At 42.7% G+C, this 27,656-nt stretch overlaps 2 protein-coding genes across 5 annotated transcripts in view; one reads left to right on the top strand and one right to left on the bottom strand.

The window, feature by feature from the left end:
• The window catches only part of LOC109433666 (SOX domain-containing protein dichaete), a 144,823-nt gene extending 124,234 nt beyond the window's left edge, over positions 1 to 20,589 (bottom strand). For 2 of the 3 annotated variants that reach the window (XM_029875159.2, XM_029875160.2), the window contains exons 1-2: positions 20,043 to 20,589; positions 19,680 to 19,846 (exon numbers count right to left, since the gene is read on the bottom strand). In XM_029875159.2, the coding sequence (XP_029731019.2) occupies positions 19,680 to 19,846; positions 20,043 to 20,341 (466 nt within the window). In that variant the 5' untranslated portion in view covers positions 20,342 to 20,589. The remainder of the gene's footprint in view (positions 1 to 19,679; positions 19,847 to 20,042) is intronic. The other variant, XM_029875161.2, reaches the window with a different exon arrangement.
• A 1,403-nt stretch (positions 20,590 to 21,992) lies between these two features.
• On the top strand, positions 21,993 to 25,045 carry LOC134289555 (uncharacterized). Of its 2 annotated transcripts, none has more exons than XR_009998557.1 (2): positions 21,993 to 24,849; positions 24,913 to 25,045. XR_009998557.1 is itself a non-coding variant. In XM_062855514.1 (2 exons), exon 2 carries the CDS (start codon positions 22,883 to 22,885, stop codon positions 23,879 to 23,881), a length of 999 nt encoding a protein of 332 aa, XP_062711498.1. In that variant the 5' UTR covers positions 21,993 to 22,303; the 3' UTR covers positions 23,882 to 25,045. The 2 variants fall into 2 exon arrangements, 1 of the variants encoding a protein (XP_062711498.1); XM_062855514.1 differs by having other exon boundaries at positions 21,993 to 22,303; positions 22,883 to 25,045.
• The last annotated feature ends 2,611 nt before the right edge of the window (positions 25,046 to 27,656 follow it).

Raw genomic sequence — 27,656 nt, 5'->3', positions numbered from 1 at the left:
CACTGGGTGTCCTGTGTGTTGTCCGTTGTCTAGTGTAAGTAATGTGTTCAGTCTGTGCAGCCTCTGACTGAAGACGGTGTGAAGTGTCTTTTATTTAGGAAATCCTTTCTGGAAGTTTTGAACGGATTCCTTTTGAAAGTAGTTTAGAACTTCTTCTATGGATTGCTTCAGAAGTTCCTCTAGATTTTTTTCTTTCGGAACTTTCGTTAGATGATGTCTCCGAAAAAATCTTTCAAAAAGCTTCTATGGGTTAAAAATACATCCTTGGATTTGTCTTCAGGATTCCGTACGAGAATTGATTCAGGAAATCATTAACAGATTCCTTTAGAAATGTTTTTCGCGATTCTTCAAGAACTTTGACGTTCTTCCATAAAATACTCTAACAATTTCTTCAAAACTTCTTCAGGAGTTCTCTAAGAAATATCTGCAGATATTTCCTACAGATATTTCCTGATAAATTTCTCCAAGAATTCGTTTAGGTAGATTTTTATGGATTTCTGATGAAACTCCACCAGGAATCACAAATCCTTCTAGGGATACGTTTAAAAAAATCATCAGAAATTTCTACAGGGGTTCCCTTGGGGTTCCTACATATGTTTTCTTTAGAAATTCTTTCAAAGATTCTTCAATAAATCCTGATATTGCTTCAGAAATACGTTCAGGTATTTATTCAGTCCACTAGAGATTTGTCCAGGAATTGCTCTAAGAATTCCATTGAACATTATCACATGAATGTGCCCAGATTTTTTTTCGGAAATTCATCCACAAAATCATGCAGGAATTCCTTCAGGTATATCTGGATATTCCTCCATGTATTGAATAACTCCAATGATTTTTTTAAGAAATTTATTGTAATTTCCACGATTTTTTTAAGAAATTTATTGTAAAATATTCCCAAGTAATTTCTACGGAAATTTATTCAGAAATATTTAGTCGCATCGTGCTAGGAGCGCGGGTTCGATTCTCGCCGCAGCTGTCAGGAAAAGTTTTCGGCTGTGCCACTGGGCGTTGCATGCTAGTCCGTTGTCTAGTGTCATGCTTCCTTCAAAGAGCGAATAGCTCACTGGAAGTACTAAACGTGTCCGTGTCTTTAAAAAAATATTTCGAAAGTTTTTTTAGGGATCTTGTCAAACGCCTATATATGTATGCGTTTCTTGCAGATTTTTTTTTCAATTCATCCACAGATTTCTCCGGGAATACTTCCAAAAATATACATCCAATAAAATTATAAAAGGATTTTCTTAGGAATTTTCCCATAAACCCCTCAATATTTATTTCTAGGAATTCCACCAAGGGTTTTCCGAGAAGTTTTTCCAGGCTTTTATTCTAGATATTCTTAAAAAAAAATCCTTCTTGGATTTCTTCAAAAATCAACCTGGGAAATCTTCGGACATCCTTCCAGATAGTCAGTCAAAAGAGCTTCCCTAGATTTCTACAGGGGTTACACTGAAGATTTTTTTGAGAATTCCTTTAAGTTTGACATTAGAAGGAATTCCTTCAAAAAATATTTTGAGAAGAAGCTTTTACCTTCAGAGGTTTCTTCAAAATTTTAGAGATTTCTTCTGGGATCTCAGCAAGTGTTTTCATCAAAAATTCTTCCATGGAGTTTTTCAAAAATAAAAAAATTATTTAATTTAAAAATCCTACAGGAGTTACTTCGGAAATTCTTACCTAAGGTTTCTACAAGAGTTCATTAAGAAATTCCTGCAATGGTTCCTGTAAAAAACTCCTACAAAGATGTTTTTATTCCTCCTTAGCTTGTTTTGAAGTTCTTCAAGAAATTTCTCAAAAGTACCGTAATCCAGGGTCAAATTGATCACTTTAAAACAACTTTTGCGTATAACATCAGTGACAATTCAAATATTTCCAAAAGAATTTCTGTAAAACCAGAACCCAGTGGATCTCCATGGAACCATGTCACAGAATTTTGTTCAACAAATTAAAAACTTTAAGTTAAATAACTCCAAAAATCAAAAAATTTGAAATGCCACATTGGGGCGAAATTGATCAGTATAGGGGAGACTGAGGAGACTTGATCCCTGGGGAGACTTGTTCCCCCCATATTTTCTCGGAATCAAAAACATTTTTCTTCTAGCATAATTTTTCCAAAACTACTCCTGGACAAACGACTATGTTTTGGCTACAAATGAATTGGATTCTACATTGCATTATTTTTTACCGGCTGATGGTTTGTTTTCAGTCCTTCAGAAATCTTTTCGGCGATTCCGAAAAATCTCAATAACTTTGTGAAAATTGAACCAAATTGTGTCAAAATTTCACAGCACATAGTTTAAATAAAATACTTTCAAACTTATTTATTCAAATAAGGCTGTTGTTTACATATTTTAATTCAATCAGCTTAGTATACACAACAGTGACATGGGGAGACTTGATCCCTCGAGGATTACACACACATTATATATGTGAAAAATAAAATTCTATTAGGAAGCCTCTATTTACTTGGAATTCTAGTCTATTCAACGATAAAATGTGTCAGATAATTATAACTTCAGTACAAACCATGAAAAGGAGGATCAAGTCTCCCCATTTTGAAAATACGGCATATCCTTAAAAATTTAGGGAAATTTTACAATTTCAAACACTCTATATTCATCGTAAATACAACTCGAAAAGAAAACGAATAGGAAGACTCTGGAATTATTTTCCCTTTAAATAAACCATATGCTCAAAGGGGGATCAAGTGTCACCCATTTTTGAAAAATACATCATAAGACATGCCTCCATAAAAACACGGTTTTGAAAACTTTACCAATAATTTAAAGGCCTTCTGTTGTGTATAAACTTACAATAGATGTTTACCTGCCATTCTGTACGGAAATCGGATCTAGTTTTGTGTTTTTCTTAAAGTTACAGGTAAATTGAGAAAAAGGGATCAAGTCTCCCCAGTCTCCCCTACAATTAAGCATCGGTTGGAAAGGAAAATATTCTTCTCCGCTTTATTTTGCTCTTATAAAACCGAATACGGCGTTTATAATCTTACAGCTAGTGAATTCAATACGTTAAATGCAAAATTAAATTTTGAAATTTCCCATTAAACGCCTAAAGGTAGGTCATTTCATTTGAAATAAATGATTTCTATCACAATAAATGACTATTTCATCATTAAATGAACTTTTTTGAAACTATTCCATGTTCTGATTAGCTCCATAACTTCCCTACCAAGGCTCCACAAAAACGTTAAAACAGAGAAGTTACTTGAAGTCTTATTAGCAATCGATTGCTTAGTAGCAATGATTTCAACTAAATGAGAAATGCATTGCAAATTCCTAAAACAATAAGGCAAAACTAACTTTTACGACGCTCAAAAGTTCCTAGTATGGAATTACAATGTAGTACCCGAATAATCAATTTTACCCCGGTTTACGGTATTGAAGAATCCACTGGACTCTTTGTTTCAAGAAATCCTTTTGAAGAATTCTGGACTTTTTGGAGGAGTTCCTGGACAAAATACCTAATGTAACTATTGGAGAAGCCGCTTGAGGAACTTTCAGAACTCCTAGATTAAAAAAAATCCATATAAATGCACGAGAAACTCCCTAAATAAAAGGATTAATGACCTCTGCAGACATTCAAGCTATTATTTCTAAAAACAATCTAGAAAACATCTGTATTTCTATAAAAAAAATCATGGAGTAATCTTTGTGAAACAAGTTCACCTCGAATAGCATATTTAAAAAAAAAACAATTGGGGGAATTCCTGGAGAAACCCCTATAGAAATTCCTAAAAGTACACACACGCTAACGCCGCTCAGCACAAAAGTGAATAATTTCCAGACTACACCAAAAATGTGTTACCCTTGCACATTCACAAAATCAGCTCCTGTGTCCGCAAAATCGTTAAATTCGCAAAAATGTTTGTACAGCAATCTAGCTAGGTTCACTAGTGACCTTGGAAAACAAAAAAAATCGACATTTCGCATCTAGACGAGTGTACGAGCTGTTTTTTGAGAATGTGTAACTGTAACACATTTTTGTGGTCTGGAAATTATGCACTTATGAGTAGGGCGTACACATTTTAGTGCTGAGCGGTTTTACTGTGCAGAAAGAAATTGTGAAAACTACAAGCAACGTAAATATTAGAACGCTTAAATTTTCATTTAGTTTCATTCGATTTTACATAAAATAATTTATTGTACGCAAAGTTGTTAGTAAGCTCCGTACTGCAGACCACCTGTCGTTTTACAATCCGATGGAGAATTGTGTTGAAAGCGATGAAGGTCATTTTGTTATAGCGAACTCGATGTGACAATTTTAAACTGTGTATTGTCGGAGAAATCCAAATTATCCTTTCAGGACGCGCGCCATCAAGCAACCGAAACTGCACCGCGCTCGCGCTGTATACGAAGTGCGAGGTTTTTTGATAGTGTTGTACTTTTTACAACAGCGTGCGCGCTGAAGGGTTAAAAACTGCTAGACAATATTCTCAGAACATTTCTGGAGCAGTTCGTTAAGAAAGGTTTGTGAAAATATATGAAGGAGTACGAGCATGAACTAAGGCATTGAGGAATATTTGAAGAAATTTTTGATAAAGCCCATGAACCAGTGTCAGAATGTAGAGTTTCTCAAAATTCTTAAAAAAAACTCCTGAAGAATTCCCAGAGAAACTTAATGGAGAAATTCCCGAAAAAAATTCTAGAGGAATCTCTGGACGAATGTCAAATAAATCCATGGACAGGAATGCATTCTGAAGGGGTACTAAAAGGAGATGAATTCTTATTAAAGTCATTCTAAGAAACCCTGGAAAATCCCCAATAATGTAATTTCTGATGGTGTCCCTGGAGGAAGTTTTGGAGAATTTTCTTGAAATTTTAAGAAGTGTTCTTGCTAAACTCATAAAACGAGTTCTAGCAAGAGTGTCCTTGCCGCGATAATCACAAAAAAAAAACTTCGTGCAATAATAATGTATGGAGGATTTTTCCCGGAATAATTCTTAGTACGGCCGACAGTGAAGTCGTTTCCTTGGGGCGTACCAGTAGTGTAGGTGCGCTCAAATTTGGAAACCTTCAGTAACCAGCTCTGGTTTTACCATGACAACTGCCACCTAGTGGATAAATCCCGAACCATAAACTCATATGTCAGATATTTCTTAATTTGCTGACCTGCTTTGCCAAAGATGACATCATTTTACACAGAAAGAAATTATGAAAACTACACGTGACGTAAATATTTGTACATTTAAATTTCCATTTTATTTCATTCGATTTTACATAACATAATTTCTTGCACGTAAAGTTGTAGGCAAGCTCCATACTGCTGACAATCTGTAATTTTACAATCCGATGGAGAATTGTGTTGAAAGCGATGGAGGTCATTTTGTTACAGCGAACTCGATGTAATAATTTTTAACTGTGTATCTCATCAGGAGTTTGAGATACAGGGGCTTGAATATGTTTGACACTGGTGCCGCCTAACGGACAAATATCAAACCAAGGTCGCCATTGACAGAAAGTTGTTAGCATGAATTTGCCGAAGAAACTAGTCCTCTATCTCATAGGGATCTTGACGTATATGTTGGGCAGAATATATGGCCAATGTTAGTACCCCAGACAATCCGGAATAATGCGTTAACCATGTGGATCTGGTACCCTAAACTAGAAGAGTTTTTTTTTTTGAAGTTGTGAAAGTAGCATCTAAATCCGTCTAAAAATAAAAAAAAAAGTTCCCGAGATAAACTAGTCCCGGGTTAATAATCTCGTTAATAAAGATAAAGAAATATATGATCATTTTTGTATTTTCCCATTAGTGAAAAATATAAATGTGTTGCCTGGAAGGTTCACTATTCCTTTCCGAAACAGGCCATTCACATAATGGAGCATTTCAAATTATTCCATGCACATATCTACTTCCTCCCGGTAGCTGCTGTACCAGCTATACACTGAAAAGTAGTGTATGCCACCTGCTACTAGCAGGATATCCGAGGCCGAGTTGAATGTCATACTCATACATCCTCACTATCCAGTATTGTATTCGCATACTGGAAGCCGCTTGTTGGGAACTCAAAGAACCGAAACAATGAATCTTTTCTCGTTTCCACTGCCTACCCTCGCACAGTATTGTTCACTATTTCTCACTGCAAGAGATTGGGGTTAAATGCACTTAGTTATAAGATTGCCTCACATAGCTATTATCGTGGTGTTTAAGTGGAATCTTTATACGATTTCGTCCTGGAAAAAGCTGTGACAAAACTATTTGAACTATTTTAGAAAGTTTTCATCGATGAAACATGTCAAGCAACACTAAGTGGCACTTTACACTATACACTTCTCTCTCCCTTGGTCATGGGATGGTGTGGTGGTACGTTGAACAGGACCCAAAGTCCTCCATCACTCGTCCTGAATTGTGAAAATGAGACACATCCCTGCGTGAAGAGCCGGTCTGAGAGAGAGAGGGTCCCCAACTCGGCCCGTTGTTTTTGAATGCTTTTCACCATGTGTTGTAATTGTAAACGAGAGTCCAGAGAAGCTTTTGAAAGCGCACAAACAATCCCTCACTCACATAGTGAAAGACCGAAGCACAATTCCATTCTCCTGCGTCCTTCGTCCCCTCAACCTCCCACAACTCACAAGGGCGGACACATTATGGCTGGATATTGTTTCAAAACTGGAAACAATGTTCGTTCTTGTACGGGTGAACATTGTGCTCCGCATACGGGACAAAGCCGGGGAGTACAATTCCGGACGTTTTATGTCCTCGCCCGTTGTCGTCGCTCTGCTGCTACTGCAATCTGGATCATTCGAGGCTTTGTCCGGGATAGTGTGTGCAGCTGCACAAGAATGGTGCCCATCCAATTGGAGGCAGTTGTTCGTCGGTGGGTGAAAATGAAATTGAAAATGGCGGTGCTGGAAAATGGGAACGCGTTGTTTGGTTGTGACGTAATTTCAGCGACAGCATAATGACGGTCGGTGAATGTAACATTTTCTCAGTTTCGTGAAGGTTTTAATTAAACTTGTGGAAGGGCCCTACCTCTCGGTTTGGATCTAAAATGATCACAAGGAGTGTTAAACGAGTTTTATTCTTCTTTTTATTACCTTGAATATAGAGAAATCGCGTCATTCATAAGTATAAGAATTTGCAACGTGTTAATTTACAGAAAAAAGTGTCCAGTTTATAACTTTGCATGTACTTACCCAAGCAGGAGAAAACAGATGAAGAATAACAAACTCAGGTATGCAGTAATACCTACAACCTGAATGAGGTATTAAGAATCCCTGCATAAGAGGTAAAATACCTAAAATAACAACTGGTGTGTATTCTGTGCATAACACGTGAATAATAACATCCAGGTATGGCAATACCCAAATAATAATCGGTGGTTTTTCCATACGAACAGTGATTTTCCCATAATTGCATAATACCTCGAGCAGTCCTCAATACCAAACCAATAATTCGTTGAGGTATTTTTGTCGGTGACTCAATACCTACACATACACAATACCAAAATAAGCTATTTTCAATACCAGGATAACAGCCAATACCTTCTATTGGTGTGATACCTGACTTTGGTATGTTGCAGTTATGTGTCAATTATTCGTTCCTGCTCTGGTATAGGAACACTTATCTGAGAAGCAGGCTCTGTTCCAGTGGGAGCGTTACCATTAGCATTAAGCAAGTTGCACAAATTCAGTCCTAGACCACTGTATTGAGGGTTGCCTCTTTCCAGTCAGATACCAAAGCTCAAAGATTTCGAACGAATCTGACACTCTAACAGATTAACAGACGAGAGCTATCCTGGCCACGTCCTTATGAATGCTGAGGTATGGGGAAGGGTTTAGCTTAACACCTAGAGAAATGCTCTACTACCTTTCAGGCCTAAGTGTCCAGGAAATATGGATGTTGTTAGTGAAGAGTAAAGTCCAAAGATTTTTTTAACAACGTTCAGGCACTAAGCTTCACCAAAGCTCCAGTTTGACATTTATTCCCTGTCGATGGCATCAGTTTAATGAACTTTAACACAAACATGTTGCAAAACAGTGTACAAGGGAGGGGTTTTGGAGGTTTGGGGATTAAACGAAAAGAAAACCGCGTTAAGTACTGTTCCTTTGAATTCCACTAAGAATGTGCATCCTTTGACAGATACGTATTTCGACCTCAACTGTAAGGTCGTCTTCAGTGTCTTGTACTTGACTCGAAAAAAAAGTCGAGTCAAGTACAAGACACTGAAGACGACCTTACAGTTGAGGTCGAAATACGTATCTGTCAAAGGATGCAAATTCTTAGTGGAATTCAAAGGAACAGTATTGCGCATTGCGCAGTTAAAAGTGCGACGAGGAAGTGTGGAATCTCAAATAAAAGTGCGATTTGGTGTCAGATCGTGCCGGTGTCTTCACCGCACTTATTCATTAGCTCATGATGAATAAGTGCGGTGAAGACACCGGAACGATTTGATGCAATATCGCACTTTTATTCAAGATTCCGCACTCTGTCGCAGTCCAGTTAGCAATGCAATAAACTATACTTAACGCGATTTTCTTTTTATTTACAGATATTGCCCTAACAAGCCCAGGTTAATCATCATGATTGTAGTGAATGACATTAATGCTAACTTAGATCAAGGTAGGCATAGACTTTGACGTAGAGTAGGGCCTGACGTTTAACATAGAATAAAGGATCATTCTGTAAAACCACCTCGAATACAACGGTTGTGTTTATTGATCATCCCTACATCACCTCAATATCAGAAGTGGGATAATGCCGCACTGTCAGAAGACTTTCGATGAACAACGGATTTCAGGATATTGCCGTCCTTTGAATGAGAGAACTGGAGCTGACGATAAACTTCCTGTGGAAGCTGCAGAAGAATCAGTAGGGATCGTTGCAAAAGGCACCATGAATGCTACGTTTTCTTCTTTGCAAACTGGTCAAGCACGTTCAAGTTCACTGGGTGATGGATTATCAGGAAATTTGCTTCAGGAGAATAATACGCATTATCGTCCAGGTCACGGAATCCGAATTTGCGAATGTCGTGCATCAAGGAATCAATTCTGTCCAGGATTGGCGATGTCAAGCAACAGCTTTCGTATTGAAGATATTGCTGCATTTTTGCCGTTTTTCGCGGGACGTAATGATGAAGACATCAATCATTTTATCGCTACTATTGAAAACACGAAGCGCGCTCTGGGATTGGATGGTGAAACAATGAAGCTTGTAGTCATCAAACTGCTCAAAGGTAGCGCAAAGAATTGGTTGCATACAATGAATGATTTTATGCTGAAAACATACGAAGAAACACTGGAGAATTTACGTGAAATATTTGGATTTGCTGTGAATAGGGTCGAACTGCGAAAATGTTTGGAGAAGATCAAATGGCATGGTCGGGAGCCGTTCGTTGATTATTGCCAATCGAAAAAACTTATTGCACTGAAGCTTAATATTGAAGAAAATGAACTGGTTGAATACATCGTTGAAGGGATTGCTGACCTGTCTTTGAAAAATCAAGCGAGAATTCAAAATTTCAAAACGGCTGCTGAAATTATTCAAGCATTTCGTATGGTCAAAATGGATGAAGATACGATGTTGCGGAAACCCGGCGTTTGTTATACCAGCAATCAACATGGACATGTGGCTTCAAATTGCAGATATGACCAGGAGAAGAAAAAGCAACACACTACAGTCTCGTTTCGGAAACCAAATGGAGAAATTAAGAAGCATCAAGCAATTGATAGAGATATTGTAAATGCAGTTACAAATGACGAACAGTTAGAGGACGAGGTAGTAGAAGGTTGTGATGGACTGGTAGATTTTAAACTTTCTAATTCCAATAATTGTCTCAAAGCTCTTTTCGATACTGGCAGCCCTATTTCACTTATACGCCGAGGATTAGTAGATAAAGAAAATATTACAAAAAATGAAAAACTTAAACGCTACCAGGGTATAGGTGGAAAAAGGCTGAAAACATTAGGCGAAAGCATTAATGTCATTCACTACAACGTCACGGGTTTCAGAAGCTTTCAAAGCAGGCTCCACCCCATTACCCCGAACGCCACTACCCCGAATGCCATTACCCCGAATAGGCCACTACCCCGAAAGCCATTACCCCGAATGGGTCATTACCCCGAAAGCCATTTCCCCGAAAGCCATTACCCCGAAAGCCACTACCCCGAAAGGGCCATTACCCCGAATCGTTCAGGAGATCACCAAAAAAGTGGTGACTGATTAGAAGTTGATGAAGGCGGTTATAAGTTAGAAAAGGGTAATCAGTAACTAGTGTAGGTATGAATACTCTTCTCCATCCTATGCCCCTATGTTAATTCTGTTCTTAAACAGACAATTTAGGTACCGATTTTTTTTCCGTTTTCTTTTTGTAACAAATAAAAAAATATAAAAACAAAACACAGCTCTTATTTACTTCGTTTTAGATAGCATGACAATGGGAGTACATTGTTTAAGATAGGATCCGTTTCCATTAGGTTTCCGTATGCTGTGCTTCATGCAAAAGTAAGGTTCGTGAAAACGAAAGCAGCAAACGCAATGAAATTAAGAAGACAAGTAAAGACAAGTTAAAGACAAAGCTGCTCTTTTGAACTTATAGCTATGGCTATAAAAACTACAAGTATTTCAAACTGACATTTTCCCTTCTTTTAAAAGTTGGTTGGCCTCAAGCACGATTGTAAACTGGTGGCAAACGGTTGTGCTGGTTATCAAACTACACTTCTTCAAATATTTGCCTTCTTTTAAAAATAGACTGTTCTTTTGAGTTTGCAGTTTCCAACCGTGTACTATTGCAGAGTTGTTTGGTGGCCAAACTGATAATTTCTTTATAGAAATGTATTCTTTTTTTCATCAGAAGCTGTTCTTTCGAGTTTGAGTGTTACGTAGTTTATTTGCAGACGAATAACTAACCCCATAGCGGATTTGTTCTTCTTTAAATAATAGGCAGTTCTTTCTAGTAAAATTTTTCAGAATTGACTTGCGGCCAAACTGGCAACTAGATTTCTTTCGATTTTCTTTTGATTTTGATGGTTAGTTTCCAGAACATCAAGCCCTAAAATTGTTTTCTGAATATTTTTTTCAAGATTGTAGTACTGGACTGGATTTCAGATATTCAGTTCAGTTCACTTAGCAAGGTAGATCCAGCATCGTTGGACCAAATTAGCTATTTTTTTCTGGCGACTAAACTGTTTTTTTCCTTGACCTGATTTATAGTTTAATACCTAACTGCCAGGCTTTCGTATAATTAATAAATTACAATTACATTTACAACTGTAGCTTTTCTTTTCATGAAAGGCTGTTCTTCTAGCTGCACTTATAAAGTTTACTGGGAATGAAAGTTGCTTACTGTATATGAGATTTGCCCTTCTTCAATTTATAGGCTGTTCTTTCTGGTTACGTCGTTACCGGGTTGATTGGCGACATATCTCTATTAATTCCATCTGGTGTTTTCCTTCTTTTAAACTTGGGCTGTTCTTTCGACTTATATTGTTACAGAGTTGTTTGGTAGCCATTAGACTGGCCCAAATACAAAAATGTCGAAAAATTCCACGGGGCACCCTCTAGAATCGTGCCTTTGAATGAGAAGAGTAATCTGTGAAAATTTCAGCTCAATTGGTTTAAAACTGAGCTGGCGCAAATGAGTTGAAGGTTTGTATGGGACCTTCAGTCCAAATATATGGGAAATTGGATGACCTCCAGTCTCTTATTCAGCACGCAGGTTGGAAGAGGCTGATTTGGCTCATAATTGAAAAAAATAATAGTTGATACCCTAAAAAACAACTTTGTAGAAGACCATATGATGATAAAACTTAATTTAGTTGCGGTTTCAGCTAACGAAAGCAGGATGAGGACATCTTCCCCTGTTTACTCTCGGTTGTTACATGCAACACGTGTTTGCTGTTCGAAACTTGCGCTCTACATCACAGGCGGCTATATTGCCCTTCAATTCAATTGCTCACGCACGTGGGCGGGTATCGAAACAATGAAGAATTACATAGCTGCCTATGATGTAGCGCGCAAACTTCGACCGACACACACGTGATGCATGTAACAACCGAGAGTAAACGGGGGAAGATGTCCTCATCCTGCTTTCGTTAGCTGAAATCGCAACTAAATTAAATTTTATCATAATAAGGTCTTCTACAAAGTTGTTCCTTAGAGTATCAACCACCATTCTTTCAATTCTGAGCTAAATCGAACTCACTGAACCGGCGTACTGAGTGAGAGACTGTAGGTCATCCAATTTCCCATATATTTGGACTGAAAATCCCATACAAACCTTCAACTCATTTGCGCCAGCTCAGTTTTAAACCGATTGAGCTGAATCTTTCACAGGTTGTTCTTCTCATCCAAAGGCACGATTCTAGAGGGTGCCCCGTGAATTTTTCCAACTTTTCTTTCTCGCCATACAAATGTGGGCAGGTCTAGTAGCCATGTTGCCCTTTGCAGATTTATGTATAGGGGCCGTGCATAAACTATGTAAGTAGCAGAAGGTCTATCCAAATTTTAAGCTGTATACAAATTTACAAATTTTTGTATGAACAAATCGTGCACTTCGTGGCCGAGCGGTTAGCGGCGTTAGTCGTTTAGGTATCTCGCATGCCTCGGAGTGTGGGTTCGATTCCCGCTCCGGTCGAGGAAAACTTTTCGTCAAAACAGAAAATACTCCACTGGGCCACTGAGTGTTATAGGGTATCGCGCCACTTGGGCGGTGGCTTCTATATTCGTCTGTTTTCCACTATAACTCAGTCAATTCAACACGGGTAGATACTATACCTAACTCACCACATTCCAAAAGTAGTGTCAATTGGTTCAAATTTGACTGGGTTATAGTGGAAAACAGACGAATATAGAAGCCACCGCCCAAGTGGCGCGATTCCCTACGTGTTGTCCATTGTCTAATGTTAGTAATGTACAGTCTGTGCGGCCTCTGGCCGAAGACGGTGTGATTGTCTTTTAAAATTCTACGATGAGGAGGGGGAGGACCGAGGTGACCAAAATTCGGTCTACGTAGTTTATGAATGGTCCCATAGGAGGTTTGCCCTTCTTTAATTTATTATATTATTATATATTATATATATTATATATATTATTATATTTATATGCTGTTCTTTCTAGTTATATCCTTGCAGACCTTATTGGCGACCAACCTATCAATCACATTTTTTCACATTTAAGGAATGTTTTTTTTTAAGTTACACTGTTATAGAGTTTTATTACCAAATCGTCTATTCCTCCTTAAAAGATTTTTTCTTTTTCAAACTATAAAATGTTCTTTCCGAGCCTTTTTTGCAATTTGTATTATTTGATCTCGCTAATGATCATTAGACTTATTAGTGATACTTTGGCCAAATGTCTTTTCGGCCTAATGAGCCAGTATCGATAGCCAGTATTTGAAGAACCTTTGCTGACAGCTCTATCTCATACAAGATTATCTCTAATACGTATTATTCCATCATTTTGTTTTAAGGTTATTCATTACAATGATATCTTCTGGTATTAAAGCTGTCAGTAATGTTATTAAATTAACAAAAATATAAAATACCCATCATCAGAATAACCCATCTAAAAATATGCTTTCGGGGTAATGGCCCATTCGGGGTAGTGGCGTTCGGGGTAATGGCCCGTTCGGGGTAACGGCTTTCGGGGTAATGGCCTATTCGGGGTAATGGCTTTCGGGGTAGTGGCGTTCGGGGTAATGGCGTTCGGGGTAGTGGCATTCGGGGTAATGGGGTAGAACCTTCAAAGCAATTTCAGGTTTCAGAGGTAGTTTAGGGGGCTTCAGAGGCTCTCAAATGAATTTCACGGAGATTTCATGGGACTTTTGAGGCTCGTAGATGAATTTCACTACATGATAAACTATACCCAAGTAACAAAAAGTTCAGATAAGAGGGTACATTCTAAGCTAAGCAGCTTGTTCGAAGTTGCTCATTAGCCTTCTAAGCAGCTTCACTTTTAGGTAATTTTGGAATTTGAAAGTTTGTATAAGGTAGCTGGATAGCCTTCTAAGCAGCTACTGAAAGAACTTTGACAAAATTCAGGCAGAAACAAAAATGTATTTTTCAGACTCACAACCTTGTTGATGAGAGATTCAATGTCTGTACTTGTTTCTGATAATTATGTTTTCATGTACGTCGCTCTCTTATGTGGACTTGAACTGGATCCTCCTGCGTGATAGCCTGCTGACTTACTACTAATTTCCCTACTGTACAAGTGTGCAAAACTTGCTGCCGACAGAAAATCGATTCAAGTCAGACTTCATCCGCTGCTCACTCAATCGCAGCTGTAGTAATGTGGTAGAGCGTAGGGCTCTCACGCAGCGATTATTGGTTCGAATCCGGTTGGTGACTTTTTTTGTTTAAACCTAATATTCATTGATATGATAAATTGATAAATTGATAAAGTTATTTTCTGCAAAATATAACATTTAACCATCATTGAAACACAATCCTACTGAACTGAACTTCTATGAACTTGAAAGTTCAGAATAAGTTCCGAGTAGCATCTTAAGCAGCTTTTAAGTTCTGAGAAGTTCAGTTAATGTTCCGAATGGAACTTTCTGGCTGCTTAAGAGGCTAACAATGAGCCTTGCCGGAACTTGTGCCCGAAGTTCCAGCCAGGCTCATCGTTAGCCTCTTAAGCAGCCAGAAAGTTCCATTCGGAACTTTATCTGAACTTCGTGGAACTTGTAAGTGCATTTTACCATGGGAAGCGGAACTTTTGGTTACTTGGATAATTACCTGCAGCAGTGTGAGTATTAAACTTAGACATGCAGCTGAACTTATCAAGATGGCCCCAGAAAAGTTGGCCACCTGTCTGCATCGGCTGATAGTCAGGATCTGGGAAACCGAACAGCTACCGGAGGAGTGAAAGGAAGGGGTAATCTGGCCCATTCACAAGAAAGACGACCATTTGGAATGTGAGAACTTCAGGGCGATCACTACTTTGAATGCTGCCTATAAAGTGCTATCCCAGATCATCTTCCGTCGTCTGTCACCTAAAACGAATGAGTTCGTGGAAAGTTATCAAGCCGGCTTCATCGACGGCCGGTCGACAACGGACCAGATCATTACCGTACGGCAAACCCTCCAGAAATGCCGTGAATACCAGGTCCCAACGCATCACCTGTTCATCGACTTGAAAGCGGCGTACGACAGTATCGACCACACAGAGCTATGGAAAATCATGGACGGAAACGGCTTTCCTGGGAAGCTGGCTAGACTGATTAAAGCAACGGTATACGGTGTGCAAAACTGCGTAAGGGTTTCGGGTGAACTATCCAGTTCATTCGAATCTTGCGGGGACTGCAACAAGGTGACGGACTCTCATGCCTACTCTTCAACATCGTTCTTTCTTTTTTTTTTCCTTCTAAACCATAGGGGGATAATCTGCTCAACAGACACCCTAACAGAAGGTTAGGGTAGTGTAGGTCTGAGGACGTCTTCTACAACAAAAGTAAAAGCCAGGACTACTTTCTCCTCGTACCCACTAAACACATTCCTATGGTCGCCAAACCCCACGTCTCTCCGGAACCACCAAGAAGATTGCTTCAGGGAGGGGCTAGTGCACATCGCACCCTCAAGGTTAGCTGCGTAGCCTAGCAGCAACGAACATCGATGACTCGCTCTGGAGAGTCCATCACGGTAACATGCTGGCGCTTAGCCAGTTTCCGGAGTGGTCCTCGCCACTCCCTTTGTCCTCGGAAGGCAGGCAGGGTCAACCCCGCCCGCGCCCAACTGCTTTGCAGACATCAAGAACTGATGCCCACGTGCAACCCAATCTGACCTGCTGAAAGCAGGTCAGTATCACTACTCTTCAGGCCCTATCAGCTGCACCAGAAGGTTACTGACAGCAGGGTCTCCACCTGCCCCGACCCTTGCCGGGGACCCCTTTCCAACCGCGGGCTCGAATCCAACCCAGTAGACCGACGCCACGACAGCACCGCTACTGGGACTTCCTCTCCGCGGCCACTTAATCGCTGTAAGGGTCGATCTCGACCGCAGGGCACCTGTATGAGCTACGAAGCCGACTCCGAACCCCTGGACCACCTCTTGTACTGCATCTGGACTAGCCATTCTCCGAGTCCACGCGCCACCTCCTCTGTAGCTCCCAGACGATGTGGGTAATAGCCGTTGAAACGGCGTTCCAGCCAAACTCATCCCTACACATCCTCTGGACCAAGTTGTCCGGAGTTGTGTCCTCTCCGCATGTGGCAAGCATGCGGTCACGCATTGTGCGAAAACGCGGGCACACGAACAAAACGTGTTCCGGCGTTTTCTCTAAACCATTGCACACTGGGCATTCGAGAGAATCCGCATGCCCGAAACGGTGTAGATACTGTCGGAAGCAACCATGACCTGTAAGGACCTGTGTCAGGTGGAATGTAACTTCCCCATGGCGCCTAATAATCCAACTATCTACCGTCGGTATCAACCTATGGGTCCATCTTCCTTTGGTGGAACTGTCCCACGCGCGCTGCCATTTGACCATAGAGGCCATCCTGGCAGTCCTGCGTATGCCTCTTGTGCCGCGCATTTCGAAGCACTCCATGTCCTCACTGATAAGAATGCTGATAGGCACCATACCAGTAATGACGCAGAGAGCGTCGTGTTACACGGTACGGTACGCGCTCGCAACCCTCAGGCACATAAGCCTGTAAGTACTTTCCAGCTTCCGTCGGTAGCATTCAGTACTTAACGCGGTGCCCCACGCCGGCCCGCCATACCTAAGTATGGACGTAGCAACACTAGCCAGAAGCTTGCGCTTACTGGCGTACACCGCAGAGCTATTGGACATCATCCGGGACAGTGCCGCAATAGCTGTGGAGGCTCTTTTACAGGCATAATCGACGTGGCTACCGAAGGTAAGCTTATCGTCGATCATCACGCCCAAGTGTTTGACGGAGCGCTTTGACAGGATAGTACACTCTCCTACACTGATCTCCGTCTGCTGCTCCGACTTCAGGTTGTTAACAACCGTCACCTCTGTCTTGTGGTGAGCCAGCTACAGTTTCCTGGACCGCATCCACGCCTCCACAACCTTGATCGAGTGGTTGGTAGTCAACTTTACCTCCTCGATCGTTTCACCGTAGACTTCGAGCGTAATGTCGTCGGCAAATCCAACAAACACCACTCCCACTGGGTACTCTAACCTCAACACCTCGTCGTACATGACATTCCATAACACCGGACCCAGGATGGAACCTTGCGGGACTTCTGAGGTTATTGGAAAGCACTTCCGACCCACCTCCGTGTCGTAGACTAGTACACGATTCTGAAAGTAACTTCCGAGAATCTTGTACAGGTACTCCGGTATCCCCAGACGCTAGAGCGCATCGGCAATAGCAGACCAGCTGGCGCTATTAAACGCATTCCTTACATCCAGAGTCACTACCGCGCAAAAGCGAATTCCCCTCCTCTTAGGCTCGAGTGCTTTCTCGGCGGTTTTTGTAACCGACAAGATAGCGTCTACGGTGGACCCCCCCTTCCGGAAGCCGTACTGGTTACTCGAAAGACCATTTTCGCCCTCGGTGAACCGCAACATTCTATTGAGGATGATCTTTTCGAGCACCTTCCCCGCCGTGTCAATCAAGCATATTGGTCTATATGCCGACGGGTCTCCGGGTGGTTTCCCCGCCTTTGGCAATAGTACCAGGCTCTGCCTCTTCCAAGCTTCTGGGAAAACTCCCTCGTCCAGGCATTTCAGCATAGCAGACCTGAACATCACGGGAGGCACTGCAATAGCTACTTTTAAGGCCAGGTTCGAAACTCCGTCCGGACCTGGGGCCTTACCTACGCTAAGGGACTTAGCTATCCCCGTCAGTTCCACACCGGTGACCCTCTCCTCATCGCCAGCCCCAGTCCTCGGCTGTCCTACGAAAGGAGGCCATGGATTAGGATCATGACGCGGAAAAAGTCCTCCAATGATCCCCTCCAACATCTCTGGAGATTGCTCTGTAGGAGCCATCACACCTCTCGTCTTGGCCATAACGATCCTGTAGGCGTCACCCCACGGGTTCGTATTGGCACTCTGACAGAGACCCTCAAAGCAGGCCTTTTTGCTTGCTCTTATCTCGGTCTTAAGCGCGGCTTTTGCAGCGGCGAACACCACCCGTTCAACATCGTTCTGGAAGGTGTGATGCGACGAGCCAGACTCAACAGCCGGGAAACGATTTTCACAAAATCCGGACAATTTCTGTGCTTTTCGCACGACATGGATATTATTGCCAGAACATTTGGAATGGTGTCAGAGCTGTACACCCGCCTGAAACGCGAAGCAGCAAAGGTCGGACTGGTGGTGAATGCCTCAAAAACAAAGTACATGCTGGTAGGCGGAACCGAACACGACCGGATCCGTCTGAGTAGTATTGTTACGATAGACGGGGATACTTTCGAGGTGGTGGAGGAATTCGTCTTTCTCGGATCCTTACTGACGGCTGACAAAAACGTGAGCCGTGAAATTCGGAGGCGCATCATCAGCGGAAGTCGGGCCTACTACGGGCTCCAGAAGAAACTGCGGTCGAAAAAGATTCGCACCAAATGCAAAATGTACAAAACGCTAATAAGATCGGTGGTCCTCTACGAACACGAGACATGGACCATGCTCGAGAAGGACCTGCAAGCATTCGGAGTTTTTGAGCGACGTGTGCTAAGGGTAAGGACGATCTTCGGCGGTGTGCTGGAGAACGGTGTGTGGCGGAGAAGGATGAACCACGAGCTCGCTGCACTTTACGGCGAACCCAGCATCCAGAAGGTGGCCAAAGCCTGCAGGATACGGTGGGCAGGGCATGTTGCAAGAATGCCGGACAACAACCTTGCAAAGTGAGTTTTCGTGACAGATCCGGTTAGCACAAGAAGGCGTGGAGCGCAGAGAGCACGATGGGCGAACCAGGTGGAGCGTGACTTGGCGAGCATTATTGGCCGGGATCTTTTTCTTCTTAACATGAAGTACCTATTGGGACAAAGCCTGCCTGCGTCTCAGCTTAGTGTTCTGGCCATTTTACATGTGTATATCGTGTGGCAGGCAGAAAGATGGAAGTAAAATAAATTTCCTTTGCAAATAGTTCCTGAACCTACCGGGAATCGAACCAGTCACCCTCAACATGGTCATGCTGAAAACTCAGAAGTTTATTTTCATCGCAATGCCTTGTCAGGTTATTTTTTGCGTTTTTAGTCCACTTTTAAATTTCACCCTAAAGTATAGATTATCAATATTTCCAATGTCGTCATCATTTGGGACCGTCCAACCATGGCCAGCCGTCATCATCGTCGTCCTTTCGCTTCGACGTGTATTGAAATGACAGCCCATTGTGCAATCCAAACAAATAATTGAACCAAGTTCTATGTGAAAACGGATAGAGGAAAAATCGAGAGTGAATAAACTCGAAACCCTCCCGCGTCATCGAAGAATCGATCGAAACCGGGTCGTATTCAGCTGGTGGGAGGGAAATTTGACGAGGGAAAATCCGATTTCCATTCAATGGCAGGATATTTTGTTCGATTTTCTCGGTGCTTGAAGAGAAGCGTCCGTCGTTACTTTCTGGAGTGAACACCTTCAGATTTAAATATGCAAAGATTTACCTTTTGGGAATACATACCCACTCTTCGCCCCATTGCTTTTCGGATTAGAAGCGAAGCCCCGTTGAAAAGAATAAAATATTGTAACCGAAATCAATTGTTCCGGTTCCGAAGAAATCGATTTTTAAAGAGATCAATTTTTGTTTAACTTACCCAGTCGCTTGGAGATCTCCGAGTTGTGCATTTTCGGGTTGTCCTGGGCGATCTTCCGCCGCTGCAGCCGGGACCACACCATAAAGGCATTCATGGGGCGTTTGATATGTTCTTCGGCGGGTTTCTTCATCATCGTTTGCCCCAGAAGGCTGTAATAGTAGGGAGAACTTTGGACCGTTAGTTGATAGCTGCCGGTCTAGCGGGAGCGATTGGGCGGTTTTGGCTGATAGTGATCGGTGGTCCAGTATGCAAACATATGATCAGGGAGGATTTTCCCTTTAATTTGAATTATATCAACATTTCGAACTGGCGTAACCAACTACTGGACCACCCACTCCCCTACAATTAAGGAATCCAACTCACCCATTGCCGTTGGTGCTTCCGTTGAGTAGCCCACCGACGTTCTGGTGCAGGTTAGCCGCGGCAGCGACCGCCGCCTGGGCCGTGGCCGATCCCCCACTTCCGACACCTTGGGAACTGTGCAATGCGTTGACAGATGCCGCAGCCGCCGCCGAGGCCGCATGCAAATTCTGCGAGTGAAGATTAAGCGAATTGAGCGCCGCGTGCGATGATTGATTCGTGAGATTCTGCGACGTCGGTATCGACAGTGGATGCGACAGCGATAAGCCCGGTATCGACAGTGACGGTATCCGATCCATCATTTTTCCGGCCGGGCGGATTGGGTTCTATTCACACTCAAACGCTTCGGCGGACGATGGTGATGATTGACCGCGCGTCGCGGTGGATTTCGGTGGTTTGGTTTTCGCTCTCTGGAATGGAAAGAAAGCAAAATATCATCGGGTGAGAATTTACCACTGCGTGCATTCGGGCGTTCAATTGTAAAGGAACAGCTGGATTGATAGATTTTTAAGACCCCGTGTGTTCGTCATTTTCCAATGGAAAGAATACACATGAGGGAACGTAGATATACAGTGATTCTATATCGTGTTCATCGACAATTAAAAACCATTCTGGTCATCACCAAAATTCTCGAATGTTCAAAGTTTCTTATGAAACTCAAAAGAAATTGTCATCTTATTCAACATTCCATACGAGTTTGGTGTGTACATTCCTGTTAACCGCTCCGTATAAATATGACAGCACTTCACCGTATTCTCAAAAGCGGCAAGGGTAGGAAATAGAATAACCTCCAGCAGTGACCACAAAAAGAGCAATTTTACCGAACAGCATGGCAGCACAAAAACGGTTGATTATCTCAACGGCTACTCCTGCTGACGAACACCGAATGAACCGACCGAACCGACCCATTCGATGATCTATTGCGGAGTTTTGGCTTTTGATTTGCACCGAAGAAAATGGGGTTTTAAATTGTTCCCAGCGGGGTGGCTTTGATAGTGGTGGCTACTTGTGTTTCTGTGTTGGATTTCGATTGTGGGAGATGAGTTTTCAAGTTTTGTTTGGCCTACAATGATAGACAGTGGAATCAGGTTTAGGTATTGTTCGAATGGGCAGCGATAGTGCTAGCTTATGCTTTTCATTTGATAGAATGCTTGAATCTTTGAATGAAATGTGAAAAATAACTTGAAGATAAGTTTGCTTCGACCTTAACGTCTCCTTAGCAATGCAAATACCTTACCTTACCGATCAGGCTAAGGCCGGGGTGGCCTCTGCTGTACATAGTAGCCGTCTCCATTCCACACGGTCCATGGCTGTTTGTCTCCAGTTCCGCACTCTGCGTAGGGTCCACTTGGTCGACCCACCTAGCTCGCTGCGCTCCACGTCTTCTTGCACCGGTCGGATGACTGTCGAGAACCATTTTAGTCGGGTTGCTATCCGACATCCTGATGACGTGACCCGCTCACCGTAGCCTCCCGATTTTCGCGATATGGACAATGGTTGGTTCTCTCATCAGCTGATGCAGCTCGTGGTTCATTCGCCTTCTCCAAGTCCCGTCTTCCATCTGCACTTCGCCGTAGATGGTATGCAACACCTTTCGTTCGAAAACTCCAAGGGCGCGTTGGTCCTCTGCACGTAGGGTTCATGTTTCGTGCCCATAGAGGACGACCGGTCTAATCAGCGTTTTGTAGAAAGTTAACTCCGTGTTACGGCGAACTTTATTCGATCGTAGAATTCTGCGGAGTTCAAAGTAAGCACGATTTCCTGCCACAATGCGCCTCTGAATTTCTCTGCTAGTGTCGTTGTTGGCGGTCACCAGTGAGGCCAAGTACACGAATTCTTCAACCGCCTCGATTTCATCCCCGTCGATATAAATTCGGGGTGCCGGGCGCGGTGATTCCTCCCTGGAGCCCTTTGCCATCATGTTCTTTGTCTTTGACACATTAATGATGTAGAGTTGTGGTGTATTATTTATGATTGTTTATCAAGTCAATTGAGTAAACAGAATTAACTGTGTATGACACTAGTGTATTAGTACGAAGTTAGTACCAAACATATGCGGCAACACGGTAACGAGTGGTAACCGGGACTGAAGGTGCTGCGCGAAGCAAGCTGCTGGCAGCGCCGGCAGTTGAGATACGAACGAGCAACGGACGAGTCGTGTATCGTAGTGCGTTGGTAAAATAGTCTGCGGATGGAGGCGTGAGAGGTTTTCGGTACGACGACTGTACGGATTTTACAAATTGGCACAGCCGGTACGAAAAAAGGTAAGATTTTTTTTTTAAATGTTGTGATATTGTAAAGATGGTGATATATTGCGAAACGACAATGAAATACATATTTTGGAATCTTGGAATGGCTACCCACAACGAGGTCAATATTTTACAAAATGGCGGAATATGTTTGGAAAGTTGTTATACGAAGTGGAACAGGCATGAGGATTGAAAGCGCAAAACAAAATGGCGAGTCTAATGTGAAGTGATCAATGTGCTAAAAAAAAAAAAAAGAACATGGCTCCTGCGCGATTAGAAGCCGAATCTTTTTGCATTATTAATGGACGAGAAACAGAAGTGGATCGAAAAGAAGTGGGTCGGAACAAAATGCCAGAAGTGGATTTATTCGATGTGGATCAAATCAAACTGATGAAACGATGAAGGCAAAGAAGAAAATACGAAGTGGATCAACTAAGACATATGAAGTGGACCGAAGCAAAGAAAAAAACGAACGAAGGGTAAAAGCGATGTGGATCGAAACAAGCTGATCAAATGAAATAAACGTTGATTCAAAAAAAAAAAAATACTCAAAAAAAATCTTGTAACAAATTGTTCTCTACATGAAAATTTCAGATGAATGACGAAGGAGGACGTTGGTCGATTGCACCATTCAATGATGCGGTTGATGCTCAAGACCTACGAAGGGAATGGGAGGAATGGCACCGATCATTCGAACTCATGATCGAGATGAAGCAAGTTAAATCACAGCATGAGAAGTTGGTAACAATGTTGTGCTACGGCGGCAGAGGTTTGCAGCGCATCTTTCATAACTTGAAACCCGTTCCGGAAGAAATTTCTCCAGAACCAGTGCGCATACCTTTGATGCCACCAGAGTACCCCGAGTACGATAACGCTATCAAGAGGCTTGAAAAGTTTTTCGTTGGGAAGAGAAATGATCGCGTTGAACTCGAAGTTTTTCGATCGTTGAAACAAGTAGCGGATGAATCGTTCAACAAGTTCGTACTTCGTTTGCGTACGCAAGCGGCTCGGTGCGAATTCGGAGAACGCGAGGAAATGGAAATTCTTCATCAAATCACAATGGGAGCTCGAGACGAGCGTGTCCGGGATAAAGGCCTGGAGAGCGTAATGGATTTGGACGATTTGACAAGCTACGCGATCAACCGTGAAATTTTGGTGCAGCAGCGGGAGAAAACAAAACCATTCAGGCAGGAAGCAATGGCTGTGGTGAAGCAAGAGTGGCCTCGCAGACCAGCAGTCTTCAACCGTAATCAAGACAGTTCCAGGTTCAACAAAGTTCAGGAAAGGATTCGCCGACCATCTGACCGCAACGGCTCGAAGTCGGTAATCAATCGTAGGAGTAGTGAGTGTGATCGATGTGGGTCGTGGAAGCATGGCGGCAATTATCCTCGATGCCCAGCCCTTGGATCACGCTGTCATCAGTGTGGTACTACTGGACATTTTTCACGAAAATGCCGCAAAGTTCATGCAGGACAACGCAGATCTGCTTGGAAACCACCAGCACAGGAGACGAACGCTGTACCGGGCCCGGATGATTGGGATGAGGAGATGCCCCGCCGTCCAAAACCAGAAGACATTGCGAAGGTAGAATAAGTTTAAACTTTTTTTTCAATTTTTCTTTAAATCCAAAATCTTGAATTCACGGACTAAGCCACCTGAAAAGGCAAAATAAAAAAAATAATTATAATAATGGAAAAATAAATATGTTGATTACTTTATTTCATTGCTTGGCAGGTGAACAAAATCTGTTCAGAGCTCAAGGAAGGGATTATCACATGCAAGGTTGATAAACTCCCGGTTCAGTTCCTGATAGATTCAGGATCTGCAATTAATGCGGTTACTGAGGAAGTTTGGAGCAACCTTGTTGAAACTGAAGCAAAAGTATACAACATTAAGCAGAAAAGTGAGCGTAACTTTACAGCATATGCCAGCAGCGAATCCTTGTGTGTAGTAGCTACCTTCGAAGCCAACATTACAGTAAATCCGTCTAAGCCACACAGTTACGCCGAATTTTTTGTGATCAAAGGAGCAACTAAGTCATTGTTGAGTAAGAGGACCTCGGAAGACCTTCATGTACTGAAAGTTGGACTCGACGTCGATCACGTTGAAGCAACTATGGAGCCTGTCGTTAAACCGTTTCCGAAGTTTCCAAACGTGCAAATAAAACTTTCCATTGACAAGAATGTAATCCCGAGGCGTATCTCGTATTTGAGAGTCCCGGCGGCAATGGAAAAAAGGGTTGACGATAAAATACTGGAAATGCTGCGAACAGACGTCATAGAGAGGGTAGACGGGCCACCGGAATGGATTTCTCCAATGGTGGTTGTGCCAAAAGGCAAAAACGATGTACGCCTATGCATCAATATGAAATATCCAAACGAGGCTATTCAACGAGAGCACTACCCGCTACCAGTTATTGATACCTTTCTCAACAAGTTGAGGGGATCGAAGTTCTTCTCAAGGCTGGACATAACTTCCGCGTTTCACCATATCGAACTACATCCAGAATCAAGGGGAGTTACTACGTTCATGACAGCCAGAGGATTGATGCGGTTCAAGAGGTTGCTACATACGATTTTTTTTCGAATATCCTGTTGTTTAATTTTTGATTTTGTTTGTTCAAGGTTGATGTTTGGTATAACATGTGCCCCAGAAATTTTCCAGCGAGTGATGACTGAGATGCTGGCTGATATAGACGGAGTTATTGTATACATCGACGATGTAGTAGTATCCGGAAGGACTGTAGAAGAGCACGACGAGCGTTTGCAAAAAGTTCTGTCAGTCTTGAACAGTAACAATGCTTTGCTCAACCAAAGCAAGTGCGTTTTCCGGGTGGGTTTCAAAGTAAGCGCAAAAGGTATCAGCCCCTCGGATGAGAAGATTTTGGCCATCACGAACTTCCGGAAGCCAGAAACAAAGGAAGAAGCCCGCAGCTTTCTAGGGCTGATAAACTTTGTCGGCCACTTCTTCCCTCGTTTGTCGACAAGAACTGAACCTTTGCGGCAGTTCATTCGAGGTGAGGTGACGTCATTTGGGGCAGAACAAGAGGAAGCTTTCAACGACCTGCGAAATGAATTGTCCAACAGTGTGCGAAGACTGGGATTCTTCGATCCTGAAGATAAAACCGAGCTCTATGTCGACGCTTCTCCGGTAGGACTCGGAGCAGTCCTGGTCCAAAGAGATTCGACGGGACTAGCACGAATTATCAGTTTCGCTTCAAAAGGTCTAACGGCTGCTGAGAGAAGCTACCCGCAAACCCAGCGCGAAGCTCTCGCCGTAGTATGGGCTGTCGAGAAATTTTACTTTTACCTGTTCGGATTGCACTTCACGATATACACGGATCACAAAACGCTGGAGTACATTTTTGGTGGAAAACACCAAACGGGACGCCGTGCTTGCTCAAGGGCTGAAAGTTGGGCCCTACGTTTGCAGCCCTACGATTTCGAAATGAAATTTCTTCCTGGATCAGCCAATATCTCAGATATTCTATCACGTCTCATCACACAGGAAGACCCTGCATTCGATGATAGTACTGATCATTTTTTGTTTGCTGTGGGAGAAGGCCCAACGGCGATTTCTTTGGCCGAAATCAAGCGTGAAACTGTAACGGACGAAACTCTTACGGCTGTCATAAAATCATTGGAAACTGGGGAATGGCCAGTTGAATTGTATCGCTACCAGGCCTTCAAAAGAGAGTTGGGAACCGTTGAAGGGATTGTAATTCGAGATGAAAGAATTGTCCTCCCACTCAAATTAAGAGCAAGGGCACTGGAAATCGCTCACCGAGGCCACCCAGGAGTGGTTTCTATGCGACGAAATCTCAGGGAAAGGGTATGGTGGCCCTGTATGGACAATGATGTCACAAACAAAATCCAAGAATGTCACGGATGCGCAGTCGTTAGCAGACAAAACCCACCGGAGCCTATGATTCGGACCGAAATGCCAGAACGAGCTTGGCAGCAAATTGGCATCGACTTTTTTTCGGCCAAAGAGTACGCAACATTCCTGGTGATAGTCGACTATTTCAGCCGATACCTGAAAGTTATCGAAATGAAAGGAACAACTGCATCAAAAACAATCCAAGCTCTCGAGAGTGTATTTTTCGAACAATCCTACCCCGAGGCGATTAGAAGTGATAATGGTCCACCTTTTGCAAGCGAGGAATTTACTGGCTACTGTGCGAGTAAAAACATCAGGCTGATTCACACCATCCCTTATTGGCCGCAGATGAACGGCTTGGTAGAGCGGCAAAATCAAGGGATCTTGAGAGCATTGCGAATTGCCAAGGCAACAGGTGCTGATTGGCGAAAGGCAGTTCAGGAATACGCATATATGTATAACACCACTCCACACACTGTCACGGAAAAGGCACCGATGGAATTACTGACAGGTCGTCCGGTAAAAGATTTACTCCCATCGATGATAACGGAACCACTGTCCCGTCGTGATGAAGGAGTACGCGACACAGATGCAATGAAGAAGCTGAAAGGAAAACTGTACGCGGACGAACAACGGCAGGCGAAACCATCGGATATAGAGGTAGGGGACTCAGTCATGCTCAGGAACTATGACACCGGTAAGTTGGAACCAAAATTCCAGCTGGAACGCTTCACAGTCGTCGAAAGGTCTGGCAGTTCGGTGGTTGTCGAGAATGCGGAGGGAACACGCTATCGAAGATGTGTAACCCATCTTAAGAAATGGCCTGAGACGGCGCAAGAACCCTTGGAGGTTCCAATGCCTGAGCGGTTGAAGTCCGAAAGTTCTAAGCCAGTGACTACAAATGCAACAAAGACGGCAAAAGCGAAACGTAATACTGAGGCAGAAGTTAGAGAGCCTTCATCTAAGCGTCCGACTAGAGTGACAAAAATGCCAGCTCGATTCAATTCGTAAGTTATTTTCAAGTTCAAAGTGCGTAAAGTTGTTATTGAAATAAAATGATTTTTTTTCTTTCAAATCGCTTATGATATTACAAAGTTTCCTTCAAAAATATCTCCAATTTCGCGACTTTGAGATATCCCACACCATGTAAACAAAACCATCCACTTTAAATCAACCGTAATACTTACACATTGAGATAATGAATTTTAATATTTCCATTGGAGCGAGGGATCAGAAAAATGAAGAAAAGTACTACCAGCCCTGGGTGGGTAGTGTGGGGTATGAACAAAGCTGAGTAGCATTTCCCATGCGAGTATTTCCCCTAGCAAGCATCAGTGACAGCTGACAGCCAGCACCATGACGGGGTCGTCGTCAGTGTGATGCTGCCTCATTGACGAGTGGACTGTTGGCGGAGCAAGTCGCCATCACCGTGAGGTTCCGTATTATGCCAAGTGATTCTACTGCAGTTTGCTAAGATGGCTGGGAACGG

Source organism: Aedes albopictus, chromosome 3, assembly GCF_035046485.1.
Source record: "Aedes albopictus strain Foshan chromosome 3, AalbF5, whole genome shotgun sequence".
Classification (NCBI taxonomy): Eukaryota; Metazoa; Arthropoda; class Insecta; order Diptera; family Culicidae; genus Aedes; species Aedes albopictus.
This window is presented reverse-complemented; position numbering and strand designations above follow the sequence as displayed.

Coding starts and splice junctions, on each gene's coding strand:
- LOC134289555 (XM_062855514.1), top strand. CDS start 22,883: ATGAATGACGAAGGAGGACGTTGGTCGATTGCACCATTCAATGATGCG.